The 19887-nt window shown below is 49.0% G+C and overlaps 1 protein-coding gene across 3 annotated transcripts in view; it reads right to left on the bottom strand.

Annotated features, from left to right (window-relative positions):
* Window positions 1-3529: 3529 nt before the first annotated feature.
* Window positions 3530-19887, bottom strand: part of cep164 (centrosomal protein 164) — a 31775-nt gene continuing 15417 nt past the window's right edge. For 2 of the 3 annotated variants that reach the window (XM_088939861.1, XM_088939863.1), the window contains 20 exons: window positions 19687-19746; window positions 18606-18692; window positions 17912-18000; window positions 15544-15975; window positions 14787-14918; window positions 14007-14202; window positions 13409-13504; window positions 11941-12063; window positions 11608-11751; window positions 11041-11124; window positions 10777-10845; window positions 10340-10662; window positions 9746-9961; window positions 9355-9517; window positions 8471-8578; window positions 7659-7761; window positions 7309-7578; window positions 6218-6284; window positions 5033-5155; window positions 3530-3800 (listed from right to left, as the gene is read on the bottom strand). In XM_088939861.1, coding sequence (XP_088795987.1) covers window positions 3704-3800; window positions 5033-5155; window positions 6218-6284; window positions 7309-7578; window positions 7659-7761; window positions 8471-8578; window positions 9355-9517; window positions 9746-9961; window positions 10340-10662; window positions 10777-10845; window positions 11041-11124; window positions 11608-11751; window positions 11941-12063; window positions 13409-13504; window positions 14007-14202; window positions 14787-14918; window positions 15544-15975; window positions 17912-18000; window positions 18606-18692; window positions 19687-19746 — 2982 coding nt within the window. In that variant the 3' untranslated portion in view covers window positions 3530-3703. The remainder of the gene's footprint in view (window positions 3801-5032; window positions 5156-6217; window positions 6285-7308; window positions 7579-7658; window positions 7762-8470; window positions 8579-9354; window positions 9518-9745; window positions 9962-10339; window positions 10663-10776; window positions 10846-11040; window positions 11125-11607; window positions 11752-11940; window positions 12064-13408; window positions 13505-14006; window positions 14203-14786; window positions 14919-15543; window positions 15976-17911; window positions 18001-18605; window positions 18693-19686; window positions 19747-19887) is intronic. The other variant, XM_088939862.1, reaches the window with a different exon arrangement.

Below are 19887 nucleotides of genomic sequence, written 5' to 3'. Positions count from 1 at the left end.
GTCGGCAGCTCTGTGCTAGCTTAGTGCGCCAATTTAAAACCAATTCCAACGAATTTGGCCGATAAAATGAGTCCACACCTCTAAACCTATTTTCGATTACAACGAACCCAAAGTAACAACTACCTACCGCCCTCTAAAATGTTACAGAAGCAGAATACCAGCTTAAACCACCTTTTCATATGGGTTAAACAACTCTAGCGGACTAAGCAGAACACTTGTTCCCGAAAATCGTCCCTCAGTAATGAATTTCGTTTGAACATTATTGTAATATTTAACTAACATGGCCTTCCGGACACACCCCAACTAGTCATAATGAAGTTGATTAATAGAAGTGTAATTGATTAATAGTCAGCAGCTGTATTGTAGGTGACGCATGTGGAATCGTCAGTGTGCGAGAGTGAGTCTTAAGTGTTCTGCCACATCTGGGGGTTGATCGAACAGATTAATTATTTCTATTGCGGTGGGACTCGACACTTCGGGTTTCTCGGGCAGGAAAGGCAGGGATATTGGGGTTCTGGGGGTACAGTTGTGTAGGCAAACGTTAAAGAAACACGAACTATCGCCGCTCTAGGCTCGTCGGAACGGAGGACCTCCTGGTATCTGCGGCTGTGGTCCAATAATAAGAGCGGTGAAAGACTCGGTCAATAGAAAGGCTGGGTCGGGTCGGACCGGACACGCCACGGTGCCGGTGTGGCTCTTAAATACCTAATGCGGCAAGGGCGCCCGCCTGAGTCCCCGTGGCGTTACAATATTAATGTCAATTCTGTTTAAGACGTAAAATTGCTAAACGTTATCAGCTGTGGGTTTTTGTAACGCGCTGCCAACTCCGCTGTAATGAACAGGCAGTCATCGCCCGACGGGCCTGTAACTTGTCTTGCTACCTCACACGGAGAAGAGCCACAATCATCAGTTAAAAACCCCCCCTTACTGCAGATGAAGCGCTACAAATGTAGCCCCTAAAAATGGCGTAGCACTCCCAGTTACACTATTGCAGACACAAACGTACGCTCATACTGTACATAAAACCAAAACGGCGATGCGTTCACTTCTTCGTGTGGAGGATCTCCGTGTGAATCTGGATCCTTTCTCAAAGGAAGTAAAAGCGGCTTGGATGTGACGCGTTTGTTTCGAGACTGATGGCAGTAGAGTTTACTCACCGATTAGATTATTTAAAGTGTTCGCATTCAGAGTCCTCTGCAGACCAACAGGGATGCTGCGCCTTCTGCACCGTCCCGGGCAGAAGTTCAGCCGGTCTCCAACTTTGTTCCGCGTGTTTGTTTCGTTGATTTTGGAGCTCAGAGCTGGACACAATCTCTGGATAATCCCGTTTTCACTCGTCCGGAATTTAGTTCGCCGCTACGCGCGAAATCGGACTGTCTGTGGCGATTAGAGACGAACAGAAGCCGAACTCCAGCGAAATCTCGGTTTGTAATCCTGCGCGTCCGAGAGGCAAAGCGATTCGGGACACCTGTTCTAAACACGCGTCACCAAACCCCAAAGCGGCACACGGTCTGCTCACCCAGTGCTCCTGCTTTCTTCTCTTAATCCCGTTTTACGGTTTGTTAAATGTTTAGTCCTCAATTGTGATTAACCAGAGTGCTTTTCAATTGATCCCCTCTCTCATAGCCCGCACACAGCTGTGACTTTTTTTTAAAAATTTTATGACCACTTTAGTCGTACCAGTAGTCTCCAATGTATCCTGATCCAATGACAAAAACGGCTTTTAGCTCTCATTTCTTACACTCAGGCCAGTTATAAGACCGAAAGGTTCATAAGCGTGCAGTTCGATGTTATCTAAAGCTTAATAATGCTTAAAGTTACTCACTTCGTGGATTTATAAATCTGGAAGACGCTAACTAGCGACATCACCGCTCTAGGGCAGCAGCCCAGGAACTCAGTGACGACCGGCGAGACTGGAATTCACGTTTTACGGTCTTGTAGACGTATTTGATGTTTTAGTCAATTTTAAGAAATGTATGGAAATAAATCAGAATACATGTTTTTCTGTGCATTGAAATAATTACATTTCCGTTATTGTATTTGTATTTCAATCTTTTAGGTTTCTTGGCACAAATCTGTGTTCTCTTCAGATCTGGTTCCCCGTTCACCCCCCGTCGCCCTACAGTAGATGACCGCCTACAGCGGCCTGTCTGCGAGAGACGGCCCTGCCTGGGTACTGGAATTTGGTAGCTGGTAAGAGAAAACTTTTACACGTCGTCATCCAGTCGCGTTGGGCGCCCGTCCGCGCGTAGAGATGGGCATCGGCTGCAGTAAGTGGGGGTAATTGTAAAAAATCTGTCCACAACCCTTAGGCAAGATCAGCATAAGAGGCGTTCAGCACAACACAACTACCCCACCTATCCTAATTCCCATCACCAAGCTTGGACAGCCTTCCCGATATTCCTTTTCTTACACTAGCTGCTGTAAGAAGACTCCAGGTGACCCAGAGTGTGTGCTGCAGCCGAAGTGATCCTGAGGTACAGTTCGCTTTGTGTGCATGAAGCAGCAGGACTCCTCATCCATGAAGCACAGCCCACCCCAACCTCCCTCAAGGAAAGATGTGCGATATGCCTCATGTCTTGCTTACGGTGTGCGGACATTGTGCTCTCCAAAAGGACTCCTAATAATAAAATACTGTTTCTTTATTAGTCCTATACAATTTCTTGCATTAGGAATTCATCTTTTCGCATACCCCAGCTTGCTCTCCATGAGACATGCAGACAGGGAGAGAAGCTTGGGGTCAGAGCGCAGGGTCAGCCATTTATACGGCGCCCCTAGAGCAGTTGGGGTTCAGGGCCTTGCTCAGGGGCCCAACAGAGTAGGATTCCTCTGCCGGCTGTGGGATTTGAACTGGCAACCTTCCAGTCACAGGCGCAGATCCTTAGCCACAGAGCCACCGCTCCGCTCCTGTGCACTTCACACGTAGGAAAAGCACAAACTTCACCCGCCACACAAACACGCAGATCCACCTGGGCGCCACTCCGCAGGACCTGCACAGCAGATCAGGCAAAAGACTATTTCACCAAGTGAACCGAGGGCCAAGTTAGCCCTTTAAACACGCTGATCCTGCGGTTGAAGCAGGACCCCAGGCTTGGCAGCCCTGTCTCAACCAGAGGACAGCCCCTCCAGAGACACAGTGTCTCCGGTCACCCACCTGAGGCACAGCTCTCGTCCTCCAGAGAGGGGTCTCCCATCCCAGTGCCAGCCGGGCTTGGCCCTGCTCGGCTGTGGAGACCCGACCAGATCGGGTGTTGAGGGGGTACCGTGCCAACTCTCAACCCATTCACGTCTCACTCAGCCCCTTCATCTCTCTTGGGGGGGGCGGGGGGGGAGGATCTAAATATCTTTGGGATCTCCTGGTCAGATAAAGTTACAATTTCAATTATAAAAAAATGCTGCCAGATTCCTTCCCCACACCAGCCCTACTGTTGTGTGGGCAGCGGCCTGGGTCTGGATCCATTACTGCAACTGACAGTATGTCCAAGGGTGACTGGTCCTTTACTTGATGAAAAACGGTGAGCAAAGGATTCTTAGGAATATACTTTTATTTCAAATTCTGTGTTATAAAAATACATTGTGAATTTTACAATGCTATATGGGGAATGTAGAAGATGTAGCTCTCTCTAGCTGGTAGGGAGAGGGCGCTGCTGTAACAGTGCGGGAAGACGATCCGAGGGTCTGCGCTTATTCCCATCGCAATCTCTCAGTAATGGTAGACCTTTATCTGGTTATTCTCATCCAGGCCCAACTGGACTAAACCACTCCTGGAAGGGGGGTTCTGCGAGCGTGGGAACAGAGGCCTGCGGACGACAGCTTAAGGAAAAACCTCTCCAAGAAAAAAACCCACAACAAATCGGAAAACCAGCACGACACCAGCAGAGGTATTTGACAGTAGTGGTGTTTAGAACTTGCCGATTTTCTGAAAGTGAGACCAGGATTAAATTTAAACTGGGTGTGACTCTAAATCTGAGTAACTGTAATATTAGAGGACAGAACAAATCTTTTTCCAATTAATACTGGCTGTTATTTCACACCCAAGGTTTCAGGTTTGCAACATGGAAACTGCAGGATTTGCTCTGAAGCCATCGGGGAGGTATGCTTGTCCTGATTAGCACTGCGTAAATGCAAGTACAGCCTATAGCAGCTGGCAATATTTTAACACAGGGCATTGCACTTTTTACAGTCTAAAGAACATAAGAAATTTTACAACATAAAGGTGACCTTTTGACCCAAAGAGCCAATTTGGAAGTTATTACCTACCTGCTAGCATGGATCATCTGACCTCATCCAGCGTTCAGTCAGCACTGTCTTTGAACACATTTGAAAAAGATCCTAGCATAGACACTGACTGTTTCCCTTAAAATTGCCAATTATTTTTGCCGTAACCACCCGATTTAATATAGCCAATTGTGTTTTATGGCTTGGCTCACAGCTACCAGCCTAGTGACAGCACACCGGGGAGAGTGAGGAAGTGTAGACAGATTCCTCTGATCTGGCCACCTTCCAGCCACTTTATTACGATTATTATTATTTATTAACACAATACAGGTAGCATAGCCCAATACTGGAGGATAAGTGACTGAAGAAAAGGCACGTCCCTCACCCACAGCCCCACACTGATTGGAGGAGAGGCATGTCCCTCATCCACAGCCCCACAATGATTGGAGGAAAAGCATGTCCTTCAACCACACAGCCCTGCACTGATTGGAGGAAAGGTTCATCCCTTACCCACAGCCCCACACTGATTGGAGGAGAGGGGCGTCCCTCACCCACAGCCCCGTGCGTAATAGCATCCCACTTCTTGAAAATAGCTGCTCATTGACCTAAACTCTGTAGTTATCCGTCTGCTAGGCTATAATATCAATATTTTGAGAGAAACCCTCTTTAGGATACAGCAAATTTTGGTACAGAACCATGAAATGGTGTGAAGTTTGCGTGTAAATTATAGAGATAAGTGTGACGGTATGAGGTACATCCATTATGTGGAAGTGACGCAGGTATATGGGAGCGTGTCATGTCAGAGTGAGGATACACCTTGGGGTCCTTCCTGCGACTCTCCAGCCATCGTTTGTTGGAGTTGATCAGTCCCTGGAGCCGCTGGCCATCTGGTTCTGTAGTGTTCTGCTGGACCAACCTCAAACTGCGCAACTGATCACTGAGAAACACGCGCAGCGTCACTGACATCTTGAGAGACACGCGGTCATGCTGGCACACGAGACAACATCACAATGCACTGATACTAACACAGAGATTGAACTGTCGAACTGATGCACTGCAGCACCAGCACGCCGATACATGACAAACATACATACTGAAAAGTTACTGCAAACCCTAAACAAAATCAGGCCTTAGACAAAATCAGTCTGGTAATCATTAATCTTCTGGTGACTTTTGACTGTTAGTTGACGTTGATCATCTTCTAATGGGATTATTACAATCTCTGACAAATATATTAATTCAGCATGCCAATATTTTGTGCATTTCACAAATTTTAACATCTATTTCCTGTTTATTATATGCTATGTCTTGATGTCTTGGATCTTGCTGGTTGGGTCCTGCCCAGGGACTACAGCTGTAGGTTAGGTTTCTAGCCAGCTCTGGTGAAGAGCTGTGCGCCGTTTTCAATAAACCCAATTGCTGACCAATAAAAACTAAAATAAAAATGAAACCCATGGGCTGATACATGTACAACACAATAAAACATCTTTCTTCTTTGCATGGCCGTTTGTAAACTAGGCGACAGACTGATGTTGATTGATTCCAGCCAGAAATTGAATTCCAGTGGCTTGCTGAAAAACATCCTTGTAAAGTAGGGGCTGTAACTCTGGCCCTGGAAAGCCCCAATCCAGACACCCTCATAGGCCACCCCACAATCGTGGCCTCCTAATAATCCCCATCTATGAATTGGCTACATTACTCTGCTCTCCTCCCCACTGATAGCTGATGTGCGGTGAGCATTCTGGCGCACTATGGCTGCCGTTGCATCATCCAGGTGGATGCTGCACATTGGTGGTGGTTGAGGGGATCCCCATTACCTGTAAAGCGCTTTGAGTGGAGTGTCCAGAAAAGCGCTATATAAGTGTAAGCAATTATTATTACTATATCAACAGTGTTCTGGAAATATTAGTAAACTATATCACTGAACCGACACACTAATACACTGGGTAACAGGAACACGGACAGGGTCATGCCCCAGTGAGAATGGAAGGTACTGTACCTGGCAGAGGTGTATCCTGGGTAGCTCCCAGATGGAGGGGGCTGTCCACTTGTCTCCATGCTGCTCCCTAAGAGACGGACACACCTTACTGCAGGGTCAGTGAAAACTAACTGCTAAATGTAGACTGTTAATTCCAGCCGGTCATCTGGCATTACTGTTTATATTGAACAGTTTACTGTTAATTAACAGCAAAGTTAAAACACTTGAATCTATACGAACAACATTTAAATAAACTCTTAAATCAATATTTTAATATAATATTGATTTATCAATATTTTCATAAAAAAGCTTCCTTACAGTGACTAGATAAGGATATTAAAACAGTATAGTGCACAAACAACTGTCAAGTGGTTTTAGAACATCAAATACAAAGGCTGTATTTAAACTATTTAAAAATACTTATTGTTTTATATTTTAAAGCAGCTAATTGTCAATTAGTAATTGCTAACTGTCTTTAAATTAATATGTAGTTCCACTGTTAGACTGAAATACTTCACACAGAGCTCTGTGTAACCCTAACCCCTCACACAGAGCTCTGTATACCTCTAACCCTTCACACAGTGCTTTGTATAACCCTAACCCCTCATGCAGAGCTCTGTGTAACCCTAACCCCTCACGCAGAGCTCTGTGTAACCCTAACCCCTCACGCAGAGCACTGTATACCTCTAACCCCTCACGCAGAGCACTGTATACCTCTAACCCCTCACGCAGAGCACTGTATACCTCTAACCCTTCACACAGTGCTTTGTATAACCCTAACCCCTCACACAGAGCTCTGTATACCTCTAACCCTTCACACAGTGCTTTGTATAACCCTAACCCCTCACGCAGAGCTCTGTATACCTCTAACCCCTCACGCAGAGCTCTGTATACCTCTAAACCCTTCACACAGTGCTTTGTATAACCCTAACCCCTCACACAGAGCTCTGTGTAACCCTAACCCCTCACACAGAGCTCTGTATACCTCTAACCCCTCACGCAGAGCTCTGTATACCTCTAACCCCTCATGCAGAGCACTGTATACCTTTAACCCCTCACACAGAGCTCTGTGTACCCCTAACCCCTCACACAGAGCTCTGTGTACCCCTTACCTGGCAGGAAGTTGTGCCAGCGGCCACCCAGGCTGTCCTCCAGGACGCGGGAGCTTGGGGAGGGCGCCCAGGCCCAGGTGGGCAAGGCAGGAGCAGCTGTGGCCCGAGGCAGGGACAGGGGAGAGTAGGTGGCCACTGGGGCCTGTCGCTGTGCCAGGGCGCCCAGAGCCTCCAACACACTGTTGAGCTGGCCAGAAATCTGCTGCAGGGACTCGGTCAGGTGCTGCACCTTCGGAGGGACTGCCGTGAGAGAACCCGGGGCCTGGTTGCCTGGCAAATGACAACAAAAGTCTCAGCACTGTTCAACGTCCATCACTGCATCCGTCTCCCACTGCATCAGTCACTCTCACCTGAGGCTTCTGGGAGGTCAATGCTACTGATGTCAGAGTCGCTGAGGTCAAAAGTTACTATCTTCTTCTCAGCAACTCCTTTTGTTGCGTCCTCATCCGACAGCTGAGAGACAGAAGAAAGGAGAGCTCTTTTACTAGGAATTAGCGTAGAAAGGTACTTGTATCGTATTTTGAGTGTCTTCCCATCAGTACGAAATATTCAGTCAGTCTCTGCGTGGCAATGTGCACAATGCATAGAATTTCAGTCCATCCATGCCTGTATCAATATGCACAGTGTATATACTCTCAATCACCCTGTGTGTATATCAGTATGCATAGTTTACTGTATATACAAAACTCACAATCAGCCTGCATGTGTATCGATATGCACAGCGATTATACTCTGTCAGCCTGCATGCACAGTGATTATACTCTCAGTCAGCCTGTATGTGTATCAGTATGCACAGTGATTATACTCTGTCAGCCTGCATGTGTATCGATATGCACAGTGATTATACTCTCAGTCAGCCTGCATTCACTGTGATTATACTCTGTCAGCCTGCATGTGTATCAATATGCACAGTGATTATACTCTCAGTCAGCCTGCATGTGTATCGATATGCACAGTGATTATACTCTCAGTCAGCCTGCATGTGTATCGATATGCACAGCGATTATACTCTCTGTCAGCCTGCATGTGTATCGATATGCACAGTGTTTATACTCGCAGTCAGTCTGTGGGTATCAGCGTGTACAATGTATATACTCTCAGTCAGTCTGATGCTATCTTTAGGTATGAGTATGCTCAGTGAGCCTGCAGGTGTGTAGTGTACCTCCTCTGTGAGAGAGCTCTCCAGCTGGGTCAGTCTTTCTTCCTTCCTGCGCAGGAGAGCCTGGCCTCTCTGAACTGTGGCCTTCAGCTGCTCCAGGTGACAGACCTCCTGCAAAGGATTCATATTGTTGTGCTTCACTGATTAAACACTTGATCCTCTCACAGGGCTAAATGTGTATGCAAAATAATACCCAGAAACCAAAAACTGAAATTCTATACTTTTGCCACGTATGAATCCTTTAATCTCAAGTACAGATTTCAATAGTACACAACAAAAATGACCAATTTCGTTTCACATTTCCCAATACTTACGCTTTTCACTGAAGTTCTGTTAATGCATTAAAAAATTAATACAACAAAATAAACTAAAAACCTGGCTGAAAATGTTCAATAGCGCCGACCAGCCAGCCCTTGCCGGTGAAGGGTGTGGTCTAGCAGTGAATCTGCACTGCCATGAACAGGACCAGATCTGAACAGGACCTACAGCTGGAGGTCTCAGAACTGGGCCAGTTGCCCATATCCACTCCTCACTGAAACAAGCTCGGAGCATACTGGGTCCACTGCAGCAGGCCGAGCCACTCCTAGCCTTGCTGGACCTCTCAGAGAGAGTTCGCTCAGCTGGCGGTACAGGAGCTCACTCAGTCCAGTGAGCTCTGCAGCCCACCTGGAAAGAAAACTCCAGCAGAGGGCAAACTATGCCTAGAAAATTAGTACAAATCCTAATGGAATGTTAACATTAAAATATGCTCAAATCATGCATATTATCATGCCCTAAAAAGACTTGTTTACCTTGACCCCGGCGGAATATTTAGCCAAATTCAGAAAGCCCAAGCACAGACAGTCTAACGCAATCCGACAGGTGTCTGGCCCGGTTGGAGGGCTCACCCGCTGGATATTCTTGTGGAGGTCCTGTGCGGGCTCCTGGTTCCAGGTGGTGCGAGCCGCCCGCAGAGCTGCCTGCCTCTGGCTCAGAGAGCCGCTCTGTCTCTCCAGGAAACGACGGGCTTTCTGTAGGGACGCCCCCTCGGAGGAGATATACTGCCGCACCCTGGGAGAGAGACGAGGGGGAGAAGAGGGTTAGGAGATAGAAGGAGCAGGAGAAAGAAGGGGACAGGAAGGAGAAGAGAGACTAGGGCTAGACAGAAAGGGACACCATGTGGAGGGAAGAGGAGGAAAGGGGCAGAATCATAGTCCAACAGATTGTTGATAAGTTCTGAGGCAAGACTTTCAGGCGAAACACAGATACCCACACCTACATGGACACCTGTGTACATACTCATCAATGCTAAGCTCCGAGTCTCCCTCTCTTTCGGAGTCGTGATGGTTCGAGCTAGCGGCCACAGGGGGTGGAGGGGACACCTCTAGGTCCTTCAGTTGCAGAGCTCCTTCCCGGCCAGCAGGGGGCTCCACATTGCAATTAGGCTGTAGGCACTTCCCCTCACTTTCAGTAAGGAGGGCTGTATGTCTACTGGCATCACCAAGCTTCACATCGCTGCGAAAACATAAAATTACACTATGGAATAAAATAGAAAACAGTCATAAACTGTTCACAACACATAACAGAGACCTGAAAACCAGCATGTCTTTGGATAGTGGAAAGAGACCAGGGCATGCAGTAAAAACCCACATAACACAGGGAGAACCTGCAAACTCCACACAAAAAGCTTACGTGAAGGGACAGTGCCGAATGCCAAGCCACAGCACAAATCTTTTTTGGTACCTACAGTAAATGCCATCTCGTTTAGAGAACTTTCTGCATTTACAGTGCAATTCAACGACACACAGAACAGCACCCTGGGAGAGCAGCGCCAGTGCTGTCACTGGTCCTGCTAGCCAGACAGACTCTGCTCTGCTGACAGACTCAGCCTACCTGGCCAACGCGTTCAGCCTGTCGCAGCGCTCCTGCAGCCGCTGGCCCTGCGCCTGTAGCTGGTCTCTTTCCTCCCTTAGTCGCGTCTCCTCTCCCTGAAGCTGGTCTCTCTCCTCCCTCAGCCGCTGGCCCTGTGCCTGAAGCTGGTCTCTCTCCTCCCTCAGCCGCTGGCCCTGTGCCCGGAGCTGGTCTCTCTCTTCTTTCAGCCGCTGGCCCTGTGCCTGAAGCTGGTCTCTCTCCTCCTGCAGCTGGTCTCTCTCCTCCCTCAGCCGCTGGCCCTGCGCCTGAAACCGGTCTCTCTCCTCCCTCAGCCGGTCTCTCTCCTGCACAGTGACACAGTGGAAGGCTGTGTGTCCAGACAGCACTGGCCCAGAGGGAGGAGGAGAAGCAGGAGCAGTACAATAACGATGCCGGTGATGAAGGGTGACCAGACTCACCTGCCTGCCTCTTTCCCTCAGCTCCTCTTCCTCTTGCACCTGCTCCCTTCTGCTCCTGAAGTCTTCCTCCTGGAGGAGAGAGAGGAGGGGCAGCCCCCGCAGTGTCAGGGCTGCAGTGAGGGCAGACGCCCGATTTTCATTTTAAAGGGCCTCATGAGAGGCATGAAGAAGATTATCATCTCTAGAGAGTATGTGATTTGTAAGGTGCTTCAGAGTGTTTTACAGAGAGAGAAACAATCACAGATGGAACCCCTCGGTCAGTACCTGAGCTTGGAGAGCTACACTCCTGGCTTTCAGCTCTTTGGCCCTGAGCTCCAACTCCTCTCCCTGTCTCTGAAGCTCACTTTCCTGAAGCAGAGAGGACAGTGTCAGTACACAACACAGCACTGTCCATACACTATCACCCACACTGCACACCACTAAACACAGAAAGCACAAGTAATGTGTTGTGAATGCTGCTGACAATGTACCGTCATCAACACCGCACACACTGATGATATACTGTAATCAATACTGAACATGAACACTCAAATGGCCAATGATATAATATATCAATGATTGTTGACAAATAAGTACATGCTGCACCCACACAGCAACAGAACTGAACACAACGTAACTACAACGTGACATCGCTGTACATGCACGTTTACCACTTTAAGAACTAAAGCAAACTATACTACTGTCGGCCTTGTCTCCTGACCTTGCACTGACATGGTAAACATCAACCTGACGTCCCCTATAAAGCAGTTTCCCCACATTCCATGGAAATAAAGTCTCACAAAAGCAACCCCTGCCTCCCGACGGGCTTCCCAGCATGCCCGCCTAACGGACCTTGTGTCTGTGGGTCTGACGGGCGTCGTGCAGCTGTGCGTCCAGCTGTGTGCAGAGCTCCTCCAGCTGTTTGCGATGGCTGGACAGCAGCTTCCCTCTTTCCTCCTGCAGCGTTCCCAGCAACCTGTCTCTCTGCCTGCACTCCTGGAGACAGGCAGACAGACACCAGCTGGCTTTACTGTGCTCTAGTATCGTGCCTTTCCTCTGTTCAGGCATTCAAAGATAACCAAAGCTGATCCCTGTATCATTATCACTCCCATAGATTCCACTCTCTTTGTCCCCTTTCCCACTTTTTCTCCCGTTTTCTCCCCCTTACCTCACTCCGTGCCTCACCTCCTCCAAGTGTTTCTCTCGGATGTCCTGCAGAGTGTGGCGGTGCTCCTCTCTCAGCTGCTCCAACTTCCTGTCATGTTCCTTCTGCACTTCCTCCCTCACCTCCCTCAGCACCTCACTCAGCTAGAGACAGACAGACACAGACACGTGACTCAGCTGGGGACAGAAAGACACACACACACAGCTCACTCAGCTAGAGACAGACAGACACAGACACGTGACTCAGCTGGGGACAGAAAGACACACACACACACCTCACTCAGCTAGAGACAGACAGACACGTGACTCAGCTGGGGACAGAAAGACACACACACACAGCTCACTCAGCTAGAGACACACAGACAGACACGTGACTCAGCTGGGGACAGAAAGACACACACACACAGCTCACTCAGCTAGAGACAGACAGACAGACACGTGACTCAGCTGGGGACAGAAAGACACACACACACCTCAATCAGCTAGAGACAGACAGACACAGACATGTGACTCAGCTGGGGACAGAAAGACACACACACACATTTGTAGTTTGTACAATTTGGCGTTTGTAGTGTCCCAGTGAAAGTTCTGACAGAGGAGGGGGTCCAGATCAGTGAGAGCGTACTTCACCAAACTCCTGCCCAGAGCTGAGCTGTAAGTGAACCTTCCCAAACAGTCCCCTCTGTTCCTGCCCTTGACGATCTGAGCTGTAGCTGTAACTGTTGTTGCTGCAGCAGAGTGAGGTGATCATTGTGTGCTGTGACAAATGTGACCATCCACTTCCCCGGCCCTGGAAGTGCGAGACCGTTGTGTGGAGACTGTGGAGAACACCCTCATTGTAGTAACGGGATTCTATAGGGGGAATGAAGGCTTCACAGGATAACCTCATTATCTCTGCAGATGATATTTCTACTGATTTTAAGCCAAACACATGACTCTTCTCTCCTCACAGGCTGTATGGAGTCAATCAGTTCTGCTCTGCATCACACAATGATCCCCCAGAATCCCAGCCATCACTTTTGTTACAGAGGACACTATGATGTCCTTGGAGCCTGGGGGCAGTTGGTGGACTTGTCTACCCGACATCATGTCTCTAGCAGTAGTATGATGCCTATTCCCTTTTTATTCTTAACAAACTAGGGATTCTGGGCTTTTCAGCTCGAAAGCTGAGGTATATACTCACTTATTAAAAGCAATCTCACTCTCAGTGCTTGAACTTTTAACAATCATTATCGTTTTCTGGAATGAGAGCGAATCGGTCCAGCATATTAACACCATCGGCAAAACATATTAAAATTTTGAACCTCTCGGTTTCTGTACCTGGTGGTGGCTTAGCTCAATGTGCAGATAAAGCTATGGATGTTTCTCGCAGTGCATTTGGGAGTGTATCGGTGTGTCTAGGTGTATCAGCGTGGACGTGGGTGTATGGATATTAGTATATCAGTGTGCGTATCGGATTGAGTGTTGCGTGTCGGTAGCAGTAGCTCACCTCCTTCTGGTAGGTAGAGAGGTGCTGTCCACTGCGCTGGGGCTTCAGCAGCTCTTCTTGTCTCTCGTGGCTCAGTTCCTGAGTGATCTTCCCCTGCTACACACCGCAGAGTGTTACTGCTGTGCGATCCAGCACGTCGGGTCAAAGTGTTTCCCTTCGATTACGGGGCGGACCCACAGCGCAGAGCCACATCGACACTCGAGTCGGGAAGGGCTGCCCAGCTCAATTTGTCGAAACCAGTACCTTGGCTTATATCCAGAAATAGCTGGGATGGGATCTACAGATCAATAACTTAATAACTATCAATTGGGCTGGTTGGGTCAAATTGTTTGTGATCTTTCTTATATTCTTGACAGGTCAAAATAAAACCATACATTCCCTTACCCCCGGAAAAAAGTAGGCCAGTCATTTTAACCACTGAACCTATGCAGAGAACCATGTTTTCGGAAAGATGTGCACAAGAAATGGGTGTTTTTCAGAAGAGGGTCTAGAACTCGGACCTCAGGCAAAAGGAAAACCCTGGCCTGAGGTGAGGATCGCCCCTCTAAGAGGATGGGCTATGTGTGTAAGAAAGCCTTCCTCAGCGCTCGGTCCTAACCTCTTTCTTCACGGCCTCCAGCTGTGCCTCCCTCTCGGCCTCCAGCCTGTGCCTCTCTTGCCTCAGCTCCTCCTCGGCCTCCCGCCGCAGTCTTGCCCGCTCCTGCTGCCGGTGCTCCTCCAGCCTCTTCGTCTCGGCGGCCCGGTCTGCCTCCAGGGCTGTTCTCAGCTCTAGCAGAGCCGACTCGCTCTCCTCCCTGACTTGCAGAGACAGACGCACAAATAAATGAGACCGGGCGACACTTAGAGAGACCCGGGAGGCAGAAAATTGGCTTTTATTATTACTCTCACTATTAAAAGCTTTATTACAAGCTATTAGTTACAATTTAAAACCACTTACTCACCCTGTATAGCCATATAATATATATATATAACATAGATATATATAGATATAATATATTAGTTTTATTACATATCGGGCAGAGCGGTGGCTCTGTGGCTAAGGATCTGTGCCTGTGACTGGAAGGTTGCCGGTTCAAATCCCGCAGCCGGCAGAGGGATCCTACTCCGTTGGGCCCCTGAGCAAGGCCCTTAACCCCAGCTGCTCCAGGGGTGCTGTATAAATGGCTGACCCTGCGCTCTGACCCCAAGCTTCTCTCCCTGTCTGTGTGTCTCATGGAGAGCAAGCTGGGGTCTGCGAAAAGACGAATTCCTAATGCAAGAAATTGTATAGGGCCAATAAAGCAGCATTATTATTATATACTTCTATAATAGTGTACACGTTAAGGTTTCATCAATGGTAACTGCTGGCGTGTCTCTCATTCGTGATGCAGTGGCTGACCTGAGGTGCTGCTCCTGAGCTTCTCTCTGTGTCCGTGTGGAGAGTCTGAGGTCCTGCAGTTTCTCCTCAGACACCAGACTCAGCCTTCTCTCCTCTTCCTCTCTTTCCCCCTGTAGCCTCTCTCTCAGTGACCTGTGAAAATATTACAAACACACAGTACAAACACGCTGGTCCCAGTGTCAGGGAGCGCGAGTGGGCCTCGGGCCCAGAGTCGGGGAGCGCGAGTGGGCCTCGGGCCTCAGGCCCAGTCGCGAGTGTTCGTCAGGACCAGCGTCCAGCCTGGCATCGGGGAGCGCGAGTGGGCCTCGGGCCCAGCGTTAGGCCCGGCATCGGGGAGCGCGAGTGGGCCTCGGGCCTGGCGTCTGGCCCAGAGTCAGGGAGTGCGAGTGGGCCTCGGGCCTGGCGTCTGGCCCAGAGTCAGGGAGTGCGAGTGGGCCTCGGGCCTGGCGTCGGGGAGCGCGAGTGGGCCTCAGGCCTGGCGTCGGGGAGCGCGAGTGGGCCTCGGGCCCAGTCGTGAGTGTTCGTCAGGACCAGCGTCCGGCCCGGCGTCAGGGAGCGCGAGCGTGCCTGAGGCCCAATGTTAGGCCCGGCGTCGGGGATTGCGGGGGGCCTCAGGACCAGAGTCGGGGAGTGCGGGGGGGCCTGAGGCTCGGCGGCGGGGAGCATGTGGGCACCTCAGGCCTGGCAGCGTGGAGCGCGGGGGGGGGCTTCAGGCCTGGTGTCAGAACCGGCGGCGGGGAGAGTGTATGTGCGCAACCTGATCCGTTCTTGGTTCTCCTGCCGCAGCCTCTGCTCCTCCTCTTCTTCCTCCTTCCTCAGCTCCTCTGCAAGGCGGCTCAGCCTTTCCCGCCTCTCCTGCAGGGCCCTGGCTCGTAGCTCCTCGAGCTTCCCCTCCGTCTCCTCCGCGAACTCGGCGAGGCGGACCTCAGACCTCTCCCGCTTCTTCCCCTCCTCCGAGGAGGCCGGGGCCAGCCTCTCCAGCCCCTGATCTTCATCGGAGCTGTGGCTGTGCCGACTGCTCGGGGTGGCTGGCTTGCCTCTCGCCATCTCTGGCCTCTTCCTCCGGCTCCTGCTGCCCCCCTCCACCTCGGGACTGCACTCGGACTCAGGGTCACTTGCAGGCTGAGCCACTGGGCTCCGGGCCCTCGTCTCTGGAGCGGTCTCTGTCCTCGCTGCCTCCTTCAGCCACCTAAGAAGCGCAGCACAGACCAGAACGTCAGGCAGGCAACGTCCTATTGACAACTGTGCGCACTGGTCTGTGTCGAGCTAAGATGCTGTATCTTTAAGTATGTGAAATATCAGGAACATAGCCTGAATTTATATTCCTGATATTACTTTTAAAATACACTGAAATATTTGAAAATACCTCGTTGTTAAGTTTCCACACGCAGTTTAATACCATTCGGGATAAAGTGCCTGATATGCATTCAGTTATTAATGTGCATTATAAAACAAGCTTTGTCCATGATATTTTCAAATACAATTTCCTACAGTGTTCTGGACTTCCGAAAAGGTGAAAAATAAATGTCCAGTCAAGATATGTTTTTATTGCTGTTTGACATGTACGCTCATGTGAGATATGGGAGTGTAAGTCATAGAGAAGACCAGATGTGAGCTCCTGTGCTCAAGATCATATGATATAAAATGTTGCTTCGGGGCCTGGAAGACTTGTGAGGCTAGCAGGCAAAATGAATCCAGAAGGCAAAAGGAATCCTGAAGGAAAACCTGCAGCAGTCTGCAAGAGACCTGGGGCTTAGAATTCATCGTCTGGCAGGACAATGACCCAAAACATATAGCTGAAGGCACACTGGAGCAACTAAAATCAACAGAGTGTGGTTTGATTGGACCACAATCCAATTGAGAATCTGTGGTAGGAGTTGAAAACTGCTGTACACCAATGTTCTCCATCCTACCTAAGAGAGCTTAATCTATTCTGGAAAGGAGAATGGACCACAATTGATGCACAGTGTCCAGACGCACACAACTAGCAGAGACTGATCTAAGATTCATGGTTGTAATTTCCGAGAAAGGTGCCTCTAACCAAATATTGGCTCAAGGGTGGTGAATCCCTATGCAAGCACCTATTTTCGGTGTTATTATAATAATAATAATTGCTTACACTTATATAGCGCTTTTCTGGACACTCCACTCAAAGCGCTTTACAGGTAATGGGGAATCCCACTACTACCACCAGTGTGCAGCCCCACCTGGATGATGCTCCAGTCCTCTCCCCACACACCAGCTCTCAGTGGGGAGGAGAGTGATGAAGCCAGTTCAGAGATGGGGATTATTAGGAGGCCATGACTGGTAAAGGCCAGGGGGAAATTTGGCCAGGATACTGGGGTAACACCCCTACTCTTTTCGAGAAACGCCCTGGGATTTTTAATGACCACAGAGAGTCAGGACCTCGGTTTTACATCTCAATTGAAGGACGGTGCTTGTTTACAGTATAGTGTCCCCGTCACTATACTGGGGCATTAGGACCCACACAGACCGCAGGGTGAGCGCCCCCTGCTGGCCCCACTAACACCTCTTCCAGCAGCAGCCTTAGCTTTTCCAGGAGTCTCCAATCCAGGTACTGGCCAGGCTCACACCTGCTTAGCGTCAGTGGGGCTGCCAGTTGTGAGTTGCAGGGTGATATGGCTGCTGGCATTAGTTATATAATTAGTTATAACTAATTTAGGAGGTTCCATAGAAATTTGTCTTCACCTGGATATTATAGAGTGTTTCATGTCTATCAAGGGCAAAAAAAAACCTAATACATTATGATTCGAGATTGTATAAGTGACCTGAGCTTGCCTGGGTTCCATAACATAAAAAATGTGAAAATGACCAAGTGGGGTGACTACTTTTGATAGTTAGTGTATTTGTATTTAGCTGACAGCTTTATCCAAGTCCAGTAACATTCAATGAACTGTAAAAAAGTTAACAGTAAATTATATATAATACAGAACACTGGTGTCTACAATAACTCAACATACAGTAATAAGACAACCAAAGTAAAAGGGTACCAGGCAAGAGATACAATAAAAAGCACTGTATATATTTAAGACTTGATCACAGTCCAACTGAATCTTTTGAACACTGGGAAAAACCGGATTTTGCACCAGTCAGCTGCTGAGTACCTCTCTGCTGCCTCTGCCCTCTTCCTCCTCTCATCTTCCTCTTTCATTTTCACGCTCCCTTCTTCCTGCCTTTCTGTGACGTCCTGGTCCTGGAGAACAGCAGTCAGGAGAGCCAGGTACAGTAAGTCACGCAGTGTGGCTCCACCTCAACCACAGCACAGCACCATACTGTCTGATATTGTTCTGCTGCTGTCCATTGCAATACAGAATTGCTAGATAAAACAGAATGCATATAGCGCTTTTCTGGACACTCCACTCAAAGCGCTTTACAGGTAATGAGGATCCCCTCCACCACCACCAGTGTGCAGCCCCACCTGGATGATGCTCCAGTCCTCTCCCCACACACCAGCTCTCAGAGGGGAGGAGATCAGAGTAATGAAGCCAGTTCATAGAGGGGGATTATTTGGAGGCCATGACTGGTAAGGGCCAATGGGAAATTTGGCCAGGATGCCAGGGTAACACCCCTACTAGACAGTTGGAAGTATGGTATGTAGAGCTACAAGTGTGACTGAGTATAATCCAGTATGTGAAGCACAGATATGACAGTGTAGGTTCAGTACAAAGCATGCGGTTAACTTACACTTCAGTGTATTAGAAGTACAGTACAGAGATTCTCACGGCAGTGTATTAACAGTATAGACTCGAGAGCACAACGCGTGTGCATCGCTGTCAGAGTGCCGCACGGTGTACTGACCAGTGTCCTCGCACCCTCTGGGGCAGGGGAGAGATCTTCCACGTCAAGCACCTGCTCGAACACCCTGGACTGGAACCCAGCCGAGCTCTGCAGAGTCACAACAGCACCAGGTTACCTGCCCTTGCCGGGCCCGGACAACAGGTGCCAGCACGAACCAGTCCAACAGGGAGTCCTGCCGAGCTCAGGGCGGGGGACTCTGCTCATGCTACGCCAATAAGACACCATGCATGTCTGATGTGCTTTTGTTTGCTCATCTCCTTTTGTTCCAAGTTCTCTGTGCTCAAAAGTACAAGCACCCTGCTTAACTTGCAGCATACAGTCCAATATATTTTTGTCATTGTTCAAAAAGAGATAATTATTGCATGAGTGAATGACACAATATAAGATAAGATCACTTTATTGGCCCTATACAATTTCTTGCATTAGGAATTCGCAGACCCCAGCTTGCTCTCCATGAGACACGCAGACAGGGAGAGAAGCTTGGGGTCAGAGCGCAGGGTCAGCCATTTATACGGCGCCCCTGGAGCAGTTGGGGTTAAGGGCCTTGCTCAGGGGCCCAACGGAGTAGGATTCCTCTGCCGGCTGTGGGATTTGAACTGGCAACCTTCCAGCCACAGGGGCAGATCCTGAGCCACAGAGCTACCGCTCCGCCTGATATCTCATCTTTCTTAGTTTTTAGTCAAAACAATGACTTAATCTAGTCATTTAAAGCTCAGAAGTGAGAAGATCATCTGTCCTGCAGTAAATCTTTTGAAGGCCGATACTAAGATATTCCCACAGACAGGAACAGACCACTGGCTGAATACAGCAGGGGTTGGAACGACAGGTGATCGGTGCCCCTGCTCAGTAGTGATGATGGTAAAGAAAAACGGAGAATTCCAAACTGAGGGCATGACAGAAAATAAAATTGAATGCCTGAGTCTAAGGTGTACCAACAAGCATGTTGATGACACCTGCCCTGTAGCTTAACATTACTGAGGTAACAACTACAGTATATAGGACTGGATATATTATATTATAGGACAGCCCTAATATTCTGATACAGCTAGGAAAGCACTATTCAAACCCACTTGTGCCCTACCTGGGTACGATCCTCAGAGTGCAGGGAGGGTCCCTCAAGATGTTCACTGGCCTCCGAGTCCTGCAGAGAGACAGACTGTCAGCAGGAGAGGGACAAACTGACAGCACGCCCTACAGATAAGGGTAGACACATATCATATCATATAATATTCCAGCACATACTCAATCGGTGAAGCAATTCTCAGCAGTTACTTAAACAGGG

The sequence above is a fragment of the Atractosteus spatula genome, chromosome 22, assembly GCF_055471065.1.
Source record: "Atractosteus spatula isolate fAtrSpa1 chromosome 22, fAtrSpa1.hap1, whole genome shotgun sequence".
In the NCBI taxonomy this organism is placed as follows: Eukaryota; Metazoa; Chordata; class Actinopteri; order Semionotiformes; family Lepisosteidae; genus Atractosteus; species Atractosteus spatula.
Note: the sequence above shows the minus strand (reverse complement) of the source record. Positions and strands in the feature narration are given on the sequence as shown.